Source organism: Thalia democratica, unplaced genomic scaffold, assembly GCF_965202585.1.
Source record: "Thalia democratica unplaced genomic scaffold, ktThaDemo2.hap1.1 HAP1_SCAFFOLD_600, whole genome shotgun sequence".
Lineage (NCBI taxonomy): Eukaryota > Metazoa > Chordata > Thaliacea > Salpida > Salpidae > Thalia > Thalia democratica.
In genome coordinates this window covers 42593-56832 of record NW_028139615.1, presented here as the reverse complement: position 1 = coordinate 56832, position 14240 = coordinate 42593, and the positions used below count along the sequence as shown (strand labels likewise).

Sequence of the window (14240 nt, the reverse complement as noted above, 5' to 3'; positions counted from 1 at the left end):
TCGGTGATTTTATCATAAGAATATGGCAATATCACTCCTTTGTGTAGACTAATCTGTATGAAAAAATTATGTAAAACATTTACAAGTTAAGATATTCTTAACACGTTGCTAGAAATTAAAAGTTTGGCTGGCAATTTTAAAAACTGTAAATTTAGTCAAGTATGTTAATCAAGATTCCAATAACGATTTTTAATTTTTATGTGCATCAAAAAAATTCTGTGATGCTGTCTTTAAAAAAAATTTTGAGCCAAATTAGTATTCATGACTTATGTTTAAAATCAAATATTCACCAGTCATGACCAGTTTAACACAACTAGTGTAAAGAGAACTTTAAAAGTTTTTGAGGGCTGCCACAAACTCAGGATACTCATAGTACATTAAAATACTTGAACATTTCAAAGTAACTCAGTATAATAAAAATAATATAATTTTTAAAACCTTCAACTGTTATTTTTAAAAAAACTCAAGATAAATTTAGTTTTGTTTTTAATCTCAGGAACATTATTTTAAACTTACTTAACTTAAGTTTAATGTTTTTACAGTTTAAATATTTTGTGATTATATTTTCCAATTCAACATTAAAAGAAGAAGCATATACGAAAAATTTTTGTTTTATAATTAAGAAGAAAAATAAACATTGAATATAATTAAATTTTTCCGTAGGCAAAAAAACTTAAGGCAGTTTAAGGTCATTCAATATAGTTTGTTTTATCATGGTTTTATAAACTTACTAAAGTGAAGTAAAACTTTTTATTTAATAAAATGGTTAGCTCTACTGTAAAGTATGTAGGCTACCCGTTCGGGACGACGATACTCGGGACAATCAGAAGTTAATAACTTATATTTATTTTGTTTAACTTAATTCCAGTTCCTAACGAGTTGGCTGCTACTAGGCCTAGAATATTCTGTGTCCATAATACTATAAGACATGTTTAAAGTCTTAATAAAATTTAAACTAATTTTGGGTCACCATCTACAAAACGTAGAAATTTAAAAAGAAGATGTTACGGACTTAATTAATGTGGGTACTCATATATCCAGGGTTACCATTTACCGATCGACCGATGTTAGTTGTTACTAAGGTTTATGCGGACCTGGATATTAACTGACTTAACGCATTATAACAATATCGGTGACGGTTACTTAAATGTTTAGAATTGACTTAGCTAAGTTATTTAACTACAATATAACAAACTGTACAAACAAACTACTTTAATTAAAAAGTTCATATAAAAGAGTCGCCATCGTACAAGTGTACGATGCGAACACAACACTTACAAGAAATAGACGTGTTATCAACTAAGACGCTAAAAACTAACTAATCAAACAAGCGCTTTACTGAATTTAAGTGGCTGGAATAGTTTGAGAGAAAAAAAAGAAAGAAAACCGCTTTCGACTGAGAAGAACACTGTTGAAGTGTTACATATCAACACAAATAATTTTGGTTTAAAACTTCTTAAATTTAGATCAAAATACTTTTAACTAAACAAGCGGCATGCATAAAATTTTTCATAAATTATGCAATATACTTGCTTTTTAGAAAAAAGTTGTTGGTAGCAAGTAAAAGTAATCCGAATAAAACATTAGTTTTGAAACATGTCACTGCTTTCTATTAAACAAAATTTAGAAACAAAATATTTAAATTTTTTCTTTTGTCTATCCGAAAGACTTACCAAAAATAAAACGTTCATATATAATTGCATCATGTGATAAATTCTTATTTAACTAAATTATCTAGCTCAAGGGTCAAATCGACTTTATAATTCGCGCAAAGATTTTTCTTTAAAAAATACTGGCAAGCCACTGTTTTTTCTAAATAATTGTCGTCATTAATATGAAAAAAGAAACAAAATTCGTCGTAAAACTATGCAGTGATAGAGTAAGTGCTACTAAAGAGTAGTAACTAATAGCTTAATTTTAATTTTAAATTGATTTCTTTTTTTTTAAATTTGTACTTAGCCAGAAATTATCTCACGGGCTGTTTTTTTTGCTTCGCCTGCTGTCATTGGCCCGTTGGCTGAACCAAGTTCTGACGTCAGCAGATCTGAATTTTGCAATGAAACATATCTACACCATATTTCGCTGAAAAAATAGACAAGTGTTTAGTTTAATGGTTTTACTAGTTAATATGTTAAATAAGTAGTAAAAATACATTTTGTCGCAACTTTAAAAGGTTCTAAACAATCTTAATTTGTTCATTTTCTTTTGCTGATTTTTTCAATAAAAGTACTTATTAGCTTAAAAATGTACTGTGATATGTAATTTTTAAACAATGTTTGTCCTACAATGAAAACTCATTTCATTTCAACCATTCTTAAAAAATATAATGTGACTTTTAACGGTTTTCTCCCAAAAATAAAACTAGATACATTTGGTAAATAAATACAAATATTTCACAGTAAGATCACTCTTTGATATTAATTAATCATTAAATATTTTGTAAAGTTATATTAATAACTTACTATGTATAAAACAGTTAGGTAGTTAAGAACTTTAGATAATACAAAACGAAAACATTTTGATAGTGCAAGGATTTTTTGTAGTTTTATTTTTATTTATTTTTATTTAACGATGGAAAAAAGCGCTCAATAAGTTTGGTCTAAGGACCTGGTGAACAAATGATCTTCTCGGTTATCGAGTCGAACACCACAGCTTGTAGTCAAACAGACTTAAGTATCTATAATTTTAGATTAGTATTTCGTAAGATAATTCAGTGAGTGCTTTACTTTATTATTAAAAATGAATCTATAGTTTTATATAGATAAACTGTAAACTTACTTTCAAAAAAAATCAAGTTTTTTATAATAAAAAGTATAATACTAAATGAATGCTATACAACAAAACTCTTTGAGTATTTGCTTGAAAAACTTCGACGAATATAAAGATCAAATACATTTTTTTTACTATTATAAATAGTATCTTCCATAAAGAACCTGTTGAATTTTTAAACTTGAATAATGATGCCTAATAATGGTTTTTTTTCAAAGTATAACAAAAAACATAAACTTAGATAAAGTTGAACAAAAAATATAATTAACCTGTAAAAGTAATAACCCTCCTGCTTGATATATCTAAAAATAAGTCAACTTAAACTTGCTAACAACTGGTAATTTTTTTTTGCTCATTTATTTAAATAACAATGAACTTCACCGCAAGATCTACAACAACAGCATCCGAGACAATCCTACGACCGATTTCGTCCTAATTAGGACTCATCAGGCAGGAATAGTCGCGAGAAACCGCTGTTGTGATCTTAACCAAACGGGCTTAAGTACAAAGTACTGAAATTTTCTTAAAGCATGTCGGGGAGCAGTAACGACATTAATGTGTACCGAAAATGTAACAATTGAAGTGTTTCCTGATAGAAAACTGGCATCTATACATTTAGGTATAGTTGCCAGAACCAAAGGGTTCCGAACACTGAATAAATGTTTGTTTGGCGTTGAAACTTAATGCTCAAGTAATTGTGTGGCGATGTTATCATAAGAATCTGGCAACTGCACACTTTGATAAACTTTAATCTATACGACAAAATTTTTGCAAAAAATACTAGTTAAATCTTGAAAGAAATTAAATGATTATCTAATAAACATAAAAACTGTGAACCTAAGTCTTAGACATAAGTATCAGTCAAAATTTCAAAGCAGTTTTTAAAAGTATATGTGCATCAAAATATTCTGTGATATTATCTTAAAATATAACAGGCGAATTAGAACATTTGAATAATAATAATAAATTTTATTAGTCATAGCCAGTTTTACACAGTTAGTGTAAAGAACTCATAAAGTTAAACAGAGTTGCCACAAATTTAAAATACTTACAATACATTAAAATATTTGAAAACTTCATAGTTACTCAGTATATAAGATAATTTAAATTTTTTCTAATGTCAAAAATTAAATATTGTTTTTTATCTTGAAAGAGATTAATTTATACAGTACTGAGTAGCTCAGTATTGTAAAGATATACAAACTAAAAAATAAAATTCTCGTATTTAGATTTTCATTTATCTCTGGTCATGGTTTATTCTAATTTACAGTAGAGTCAGTATATGCAGTACTGAGTTACTTACAGGGTTGCCCAAAAACCTGAAATTTTTAGAAATTGAAAAAAAAAAACTGAGGAAACTAGGAATTTTGAACAATAATCACTAAAAAATGTGGAAAAACCTGGAATTTTTAATAATTTTAATATGTTCAATAGTAAAATTTTGACTTGACACAAAAAATCTATCAAAAAGATTAAAAAATTTTGCCACTATAACTTTTTTATATTCTTAAACACACATTTAAAGTAGCTTTACCGTATCTATGTAATGTATTTATACTATTTAAGACAGTTTCTTAGCTTAAACTCAACTTAAAACTAAAAATAGACCCAAAAACGTGTACTTTTAAAAACCTGAAGGATACTTGAAAACCTGGATAAAATTAGGCAAAAACATTTAGTAATCCTGTACTTAGTTTATCAAGGATATTATAAATATTCTTAATTCTCACGAGTTTTTATTTTCTAATCTTGAATGAGACTTGGTATAAACAGTACAAAGTAACTTAGTATATTAAAGACATTATAGTTTAGATTAAATTAAGAAATATAAAAACAAATTCAGGGTTTTTTTTAAACTCAGTACACATATTTTTCTTATCTTAAATGATATTTAGTATACAAAACTGAGTTATAAAGAGTTACTTTTAGATTAAGGAGGGTTTTTTTTATAAAAAAACTCAGAGTAATAAAAAAAATTTTTGAATCTAAGGACACTTTTTTTAAATCTTAAATGATATTTGGTAAATACAGTACTGAGTAGCTCAGTATAATAAATATATTATATATCATTTTTACCTCAGAAAATTTTGTTTTTAATCTCTGGATAATTTGTTTTCTAATTTTGAATAGATTTAGTATATACAGTAATGAGTAAGCAAAAAATAAGCAAAGTATATATTTTTTTAAACTCAGGAAGTTATTAAAAAAACACAAAAAAACTTTTTCTTTTAATTTAAATACATTTTATTTAATCTCAAAACATTTTTTATAATCTTAAATGATTCTTAGTATATTTTATAGTGTACTAAGTAGCTTAGTATAAAAGGGATATAATATTTTTTAAACTCAGGAGGGTATTGTTTTTTAACTCAAGATATTTTAAATTTATTTTAAATCTCAGAACACATTTTTTTAACCTTGTATGAGATTTAGTTAATACAGTGTTGAGTAACTCAATATTATAAAGATATTACTTACTTTTAATATACTCAGAAGAAATCTTTATAAATTTTTAGATTTTAATTTTTTATAACTATCATGGCAGTTTTTTTCTAATCTTAAATAGATTTAGTATATACAGTACTCAGTAACTCATTATATTAAGCATATTATAAAATTTGTTAAACAGGAATTTTTCTGTCATATCTTAGCACACATTCTTCAATAACCTAATAAAATGAATACAGTTTAGTATTTACATATTTAATATTTTTTAATTATAAAGTTATGTTTGTTTTAAAATTAAATGTAGAAGCATATACAAGTCTTTTCTTTTAACAAATATAAGAAAAATAAACTTCAGGTACTAATAGTTTTCCCTTGGTAAAAAGTTTTCATTTAAGGTTTTAATAAATTCAGGGTTATAAAGTAGTTAATGAATACTCATGACATTTTTGATCATTTAATATACTTTCTTACCTTACCCGGTTGAAGTAAATATAAAACAAAGTTAGCGATTACTAGTTAATAGTGCAAATATCATCTTTTTTTAGTTTTAAGAGCTGTAATAAATAAATTGGTTTTTTACATTTTATTACATGTTTTATCTCATGAAAATTGAGCCCTATAAAATATTATAAAATTATATATATATATATATATATATATATATATATATATATAATACATACATACAGGGTTGCCACTTTACCTGAAAACCTGTTAAAAACATGAAACTTGGCGATTTAGGCTGAAAAACCTGGAGTTTGAGAAATACTTAACAAAACCTGGAACTTTAAATTAAAAATCTAAAAAAACCTGGAATTTTTAACAATTTTAACATGTTAAGTATATAATTTAATTTAAAAAAAAAAGCCTATTGCATAGATTAACATTTTTGTCATTATCAATTTTTTTTTGTTATAAAAAAAACTAAAGTAGTTTGACAGAATCTTTTATTGTTTTTTATACTATTTTACACAGTTTTCTTACCCTGAACTTAACTTTAAACTTAAAATAAACCAAAAAATGTGTACTTTAAAAAACCTGGAAGATAATTGGAAAACCTGAAAAAAATTTTTTAACGAGTGGCAACCCTGATACAAAGTACTAAAAAAAGTAATCACTAACATAATTATAATTATTTACCGTGTCTATAGCTTTGATAGTAAAGAAAAGTGATCAACAGTAGTTTTTACTGTGTGCATGAAACTATACTAGTAAATACATATTCGTGTGATTGACTTAGGTTTGTTTGTCAATATTTTAATAGTTTTCAATTATTTTAAATCACTCATGCTTGTATATTTTTTTTAGAATTTAGACTTTTGAAAAAATAAGGTTAATTTTTGTTAGAACTGTTAAGTTGAGTCGATTTAATGTTTCATATTTTTTTTCTAAAGCTGTTTCTTGTTTCAATCATTCTCACAATTTAATTCTAACTATGTTGCTATTTTTGTTTAGATTTTTTTATGTTTCAGCCAAATTTACACAAATTTGTTGTTTAATATATTCCTTGTTAATTAAAAAAATACGTTTTGAAAAACATTTTTTGTGCATTGTGCAGCAAATATGATTTTATTTTAGTCATATAGAACTTCAAACTTTGGTTACAAAGAAGATCCCGCTAGTATTTTACTGTGTTATACTTTATTGCCAATTATATATAAATTAAAATACTGATTCCAGTGCTCTAAAAATTAATAACTTTAATTTTTATATAACAAATTTATTGTAGTTACATATAAGCATTATCTATACAATTAGGTCTTGTATTTTTTATACAGTTTTGTAATATACGGGGTTAGACCAGCAACATTGAATAGTTAACTTTTTTTTTTAAGTCTGGTTGTCTATTTAGCTCAAAATTTAAATAAAAAACTTACTTGAGTTCCAAATTAAAAAAAGAAGGCGTCATTACAGTAATACCTAAAAACTTATAAAAGTAAAATAATTTTATTATTTTCAAGTGAAAATGGTACAACTTAGAATTGAAAAAATAAGAATAACTTTAATTCAAAAGATCTGCCTAAAAGTAAGCACAAACTAGTTTTAATATAATCTGATACCAATTTCATTAAAATTATCATTTATCAAATTTTTTACTATTACTTTTTACTCATATATTTGCTAATTAAAAAAAATATAGTTGTTTGTAATTTTATTGCTCAATTATGAACATTTTTTTTTTTTGAATTTTTAATATGTTGAACTCTAAAAAATAAAACAGAAGTTCCCTGGAGCATTGTTACTTGTAAAATCTTTAAGTAATGAGTTACAAAATTTTTACAATTTTTAAGTACCATGCTTTTTTAGTTATTTCAATAACTCAGACTTAACAAAATTATCTTAAGTATTTATGAGGTTTATATTGAAAAAACTATATAAAAAAAAATAATTTTAAAAATCAGACTACTCTAATTATTTCTTCAAAATCTTTAACTGGTTTATTATTAAACTCCGAGTATATTTAGTTTGAACACATTATTTGTTTTACGTATTCATCATTTAAATAACTTTATTTTAATTTTCAAAAGCATTCTAAACATTTTACAATGGACGCTTTACAAGACACTTTACATGAAGTCGAATTTCTATTAAAACAAAATATAGCAATGTTTCAAATGTCCTTGTTCCTCTGCTTCTTCCCAGTGAAGATCATCTTTCAGATTCTGAAACTCCTGGTGTGGATCACCTTCCAAGTTCTGAAGTTCCTGTTGTGGATAACCTACCGGGATCTTAAGTTCAAACTGCGGATCACCTTCAAGTTTCTGAAGTTCCTCTTTGGAGTCTTGCTCCATGTCGTTTTCACCGCCTTAGTATGTTTCCTGGTCATCGCGGCTTACAACAACCAAGAAAAGGTGATGGAGCTACTAAATTACGGTTTTGCAGAATTGAGCAAGTTTTTTTGATCGGTACAGAAGAACTCTCTTGTAGCCTCTGAGTCCAAATGCTGTTGGCCTCAGAGGTTATACAAGAGCAGATGTTTTAAGCTCGTTTAATAAATTATTATTATAAATTCTACAAGTTGTTGTTATGTATCATTAGGTATACTCTAGCTGCCACTATTTAAAAGCTTAGTATTTTTAAATAAAAAAGTAGGTGAACTGTCGACATAGGTTAAAATTAAAAAATAGCTGCTTAAATCACTAAAATCCGTAACTGTAGAGATATTATGAATTTTTTTCAATTTTATTACTATTAAAGGTTTATGAACCTTTCAATATTTGTAAACATTGCTTTTCCGCATGTCTGATTCAGATACTTGATAACATTAAAGTATCAGGGCATGTATGTTAAAAATATAAAAATTAAACTTGTATACTTACTTGAAACTTCTAGCATTGAATATATCTTGCACTATCGTTTAGTTATGCATTTTTAAATTCTAAAAAATTCAAAAAGTAAAAGCTTAAATTTTTTTCAATATTGCACAAATTAGGTTTATTGTATATAGTTTAGGTGTCTTAACACCCCTCCTTTTATACCTTTAAATAAGTAAAAAATTCAATTCCTCAAATTCCTATGGCATGAAGTTTCATTCCTACTCAAAAAATCCATTAATATACCTTTAATACAATGCAATACAAGTTTATATTTATGTGGGCAAAGGTCAAATAAAAAAAAGTTTGTAGTAACTTAAACATTTTTTAATAAACCTTTTTTTTTATATTTTGTAAATTTTTGTTCAAAAGAAGAAATCCATTACAGCACAAAAACCATAATTTTTTAAAAGGCCTGAGGAACAAATTTTAATATGGTCATTACACCATTTGTTAAATGTAAACAAATACTTAATTATGAATTGAATTAATTATTTAGTACTTGTTAAAATGATTTCTTAACTTATTTTACGTTTTAAAAGTAAGTATAACTTGATAAGCAAGTTTACTTAAGAATTAGATTATTGTGTAGTTGTGCTGAAATGTTATTAAAGTTAACTTTATAAAGTTAAAGTTATTTTATTATGCGTATACAAATAAAATTAAAAGGAGTATAAGATTATTTTTATGTAAATGTAAAAATCATCTAGTTTTAATTCTAAAAACTGTTATAAGTAAGTTTTATTGTAATTTCTCTCATAACAAGTGACCTTTTACATGTTTTGTTTTATGCGCTATATTTATTTTATTTTAATTAATTACCATGTCTATAGCTTTGTAGTAAAGCCAAGTGATCAATAGTAAAGTTTTACTAAGTGCATAAAATAGTACAACTAAAAAGAATATATATCCTAGTTTAGTTAAGATTTAGTAATAAATATTTTAATAGTTACAACCAGTGGCGTAGCGTGGTATTTATGTTAGGTGGTGCGTAAAATTTACTCATTTCAAAAAAAAATCCCTTAACTTGAAATTTTTGTTTAAAACTGTATAAAAACATTACTTTTAGTATTACAACTAAAAAAACTTTACAATATAAAAAATACTAGGTAAATTTGAAATGTAAACTTTTATTTATTTCAAAGTTAACCATTTTTTAACAATTTTAGCCAACTTTTTTAATTAAAATTCAATTAAAGTTTTTTACTTGGAAAAATGTAAAGTAACGAACATAAAATTAATACTTAACTGTTTATTATTATACAACAACTTTTATATTAAAATAAATTGTTTTGATAGTAACTAGGAAAACATCAACAAAGTTATTAATATATTATAAAATTAAATTATATAGAACAGGTAAACAACATTTTAATATAAATAACAAAATAAAATATAAAGTTTATTCATGCTTAGTAAAAAAATATTTAAAACAAACTACAGGTAATAGTAATACATAATGAAAAAAAGAATGTTTATTTAAAACATCTAATAATTTTCAAAAAGTCAAAATTATTCGCAATAGAAGTAAAAACTAGACATCATAGTTTAATCAGACTTTGCTTCTAATATACACAATTAAGAAATATAGTAAAATTTATTTAATAGTTCACTAATAGCAAACTATGAAAACAAAAAGTAAAAAAACATAATGAAAAAAATTAATTTAATTTGAATTCAAATAATTTTTTTTTTGCTATATATCCAAAAAGTACTTCAAAGGTAAATTTTGCTTTTAAAATACTTTACATAAGAAAAACAACTGTTTCAAAAGCTAAATGATCATTAAACAACTATATCAAACTAAAAAAAACTTAATAGCTTATTTAGACTATATATTCACAAAAAGTTAAGAATAATTTACTCCGCTTAATTCTTCTTTAAAAAAGTACTACGTAAACAGAATATTTTAAGATATAAAAATTAATAGTTATAGTTATCTTAATCCTATATAAAAACCAATTATATATCTATTTAAAGCATAAATCTCGTTCAGTTTTTTTTTTCAGAGAAAAAAAAATGTTTTTGTTAACGTCTCTACAACTTTATGGATTAATTTTGTTAGCGTAGTACATATATTTTTATAAAAAGTTTTTTTTTTTTTCAATAAATTAATGATTTTATAAAAATTTACAAAATAACTACTGATATATTTATACTTTCGTTTTATTAAATAGGTATTTATATAAAAGTAAAACAAAAAAAATTCAAGTTTATTTTAGAACAAATATTTATAAACAAGTTTTCAACAATTGTTACAGCTTTTTCAAACCCTAAAAAATTTATTTTAGAACAAATATTTATAAACAAGTTTTCAACAATTGTTACAGCTTTTTCAAACCCTAAAAAATATTTAGTTACTTATCTAATTTCTGGGTATTAAATTTTGTATTAAACATAAACGTTAATTGTATCAGACTAACCATAGTTTATTTTTAACTTATTTTACTTAAGTACTATATAAAAACTAAATAAGATTTTATATGCATTGTATAGTAAGTTCAAAAATAAACATAAACTATCAATAGTAACTTGATTTCGTAAAAAGACTAGTGTGAAAATAAAACTGAAAATTTAAAACTATATATACCTGTATACTAAGAAAAATCTAAATGTTTTATATGTTTTTAAGTTAAACACAAAAATTAACAACTCTGAATAAAACGAAAAAAAAAAAAATTTGAATGGTATTCTATAAAGCCTCTTATAACACAAAGAGCAATAAATTTACCAGAATTTTATCATTTACATACTAAATGTATAGTTTAATTTTAAAATTATTGATCTTCATAGCAATTAAACTTTAATTGCTTTTGATTGCAACCCTAAATAATAGTTTTTGACTTAGTACTTTTAATAAAACTATCTCAGGGCTGAAATGTAAAAATTATTTGACTTTTGTTTAAAAACAATCAGTAATAAACTCTACCAATTTTTGATCACAAACTTGTTTTTCATGATGTGATGATTGTTTTTAGCTTATGTACAGTCTTTTTAAGATTTAAGTTTTTGATTAAAATCCATTAAATTACAGTAAAAATATAGTAATATAACATTGGTGTTTATCAAAAACTCCATTTTTATTTCTAATTTGTCTTACACATAACTTTAAATATACATGGTTCACCTGATTTTTTTACTGTATATGGCTGTTAACTTTTTAATGATATCTTTATTCAAAATATTAGAATCGAATTGGGTAAAAGTAAAATTTAAGCTCACTAATTTCCAAAACAGTTTTGGTAAAACTCGTAATCTATATCAAAATATATACTTTAAAATATACTTACACTTTGTCATTATTTTATTTGTTATCAAGTTTAGAAGAAACGAAATAATTGAGACCTATGATAAAAAAGCTTATTTTTAACAGTAAAAAACGTTTACCTTTAAAACACTCTATTATGCTTTTTAGGTAACAAAATCATATATTTTAATTAGTTTGTAGTATTTTTTAACTAGTTGCTTGAGAACTTTGATAATTAGTACGAAACAAAATGAACACTATTTGTATGAATTTATTTTTCTTAATACTGTAAAACTATTAATTTGTATGAAAATAAAATAAAAAACTACAAGGATTTTTAGCTATAATTTAGAGAAAAAGTGTACTTAAAGTTAAAGTTAAAAGAGATAATTTGAAACGTCTTAATAATGTAAAAAGCTGTTAAACTTCTCAAGATGGAAACTTCTCTAATGGAAAATTTAGATAAAAATTGAATGTAATATAAGCAATTTTATTAAGATTAACCTTAAACTTGTTAATTTTATTTTCAAAAACTGATTTCACTTTAGCTAATATATCTTTATAATTGCAAATTGTAAAAGCTTTTAATTTTATAGTAAGCTTGTAGCCATTATTTATTTTTGAGTTTCTTAGAAATCAAAATACATATTTTAGATCTTTTAAAACTAATCCACGTCGAAATGCAAACTAACGAAACAACCAGAACCCCAAGTCTGAAAGAAACCATCACGGTTCCCGATGGCGTAATTGGACTTTTAGAAGGGCCTTATCGTAGAGAGATGGCGAAAGCGATGAAAGAATCCAAATGCGTTTACGAAATAAGGCCGTCCACCGTAGGAAATGACTGGAGGGATATCGTCATAGTGGGAAGAACTCAGGAGCGGATTGAAGGGGGCAAGAGGATATTCAACGAATTGGTGGAGCGTCTGAAGGCCGAAACCACCGAAGAAGATGAGGATGACAAGATGGTACCAGCTCGGAACAACCAATGGCGAAACATCATCACCGAGCAGCAAAAGGTGCCGACCAGCTTGGCAGGATTCATCGTCGGCCGTGGACAGGGTAGGATCACAGACATCAGTTCGAGGTCCGGAGCAACGGTCTCGGCGGACATGAACGGCGGTTTCACCGTTTTTAACATCACTGGGACGCGCGAGCAGGTCACAGAGTGTCAAAAGATGATCCAAAAGATAGTGGATCATGTTGCGGAAAGGAGAAACGAAGGATAACGAACGCTTGACGACATCAACAAGATTCCAGCTAATCCCTGAACTTAGTGAATAACTGTTGCTGTTAGATGTTTCTGTTAATTAGTTTATTGTTCTGTTATCTGTTTTCATCGAATAATAAATTCAGGTAGTTTTCTACAGTTGACTTATTTAAACTATATAGTATCTTAGTAGTCCGGTATCAAGGAAGTAACTACAAAATATTTTTATGATGTAAACTAGATTCCTTAAATTTATGATACATATATATGTTTAAAGTCGAACATTTTACAAAAAACTTTTATTATAAACTAATTAAGATGCTGTAATGAACAAGCAAGAGTTACATAGATTAAGTTGAACTTTTTAATTTACCGTATAATTTTCAACAAATGAAGTATTTTACCTCTTTAGAACAATTTAATCTTGTATTCTTGATAGTAATAACTCTTCTGTTAACAAAGTTCTTGCTTATAATTGACATTTCAATATATTAAATCAAGCTTGAGTCAACAATGTTCGCTAATCTAAACCATTTTGTTATAAAAATCGTAACCAAAATGAAACTAAGTACTATTGTTGTACGATTTTATTAGAGTAAAATTTTTTTTTATAAATAAACTAATTTAAATTCGAGTAAATTTTCTTAGTTATCCAAGGATAGTCTTGGTTTTATACAGTTATATATGTATTTTTAAAAATATTTTTTTATACTTAAAACTTGTTTTAAACTATTTCAGATACTGTTATGAACAAGAAAAACTTAAATAGACTAATCGGAAGTTATTAATTAATTGTTTAAAACTTAGATTTAATTTAATAATTTAGATCACTAAATAAAACTTCGTATTAGAAAGTGTTTTATCCACATTAAAATAACTAACTTATGAACTAAACTTAAGGATAATAGCCTTTCTCTAAACAAAACTTTTCCTATAAATTTTTCAAATGTTTTAAAATAATTTCGAGATTACAGTATCCACTGACTCAACAACACTTAAAAAAATTATGTAATTTATGAAATGTAAAATATAATTCAAAAACTTTGTTAAAGTAACTTAGATTCAGCTTTTTTAAATGAGTAAATTATAACTTTAAATTACGTAAACTATGGTGGTTATCATAGGTTTGTTTTGCTTTCAAATAGTCTTTACCATGTTTATTTTCATGCATTTTGCCTTAAAACTTTTTAGGTTGGAATTTTGTTTATCAAGGTAGAACAGGAATTTGGTGCAATATTGTTTGGAATGCTTT

General features: G+C 25.2%; 1 protein-coding gene across 1 annotated transcript; it reads left to right on the top strand.

The window, feature by feature from the left end:
• The first annotated feature begins 12458 nt into the window (after positions 1–12458).
• LOC145846747 (far upstream element-binding protein 1-like) lies at positions 12459–13007 on the top strand. Its single transcript, XM_082953367.1, has one exon. The coding sequence runs from the start codon at positions 12459–12461 to the stop codon at positions 13005–13007; it is 549 nt and encodes a 182-aa protein (XP_082809493.1).
• Positions 13008–14240: the final 1233 nt, after the last annotated feature.

Coding starts and splice junctions, on each gene's coding strand:
- LOC145846747 (XM_082953367.1), top strand. CDS start 12,459: ATGCAAACTAACGAAACAACCAGAACCCCAAGTCTGAAAGAAACCATC.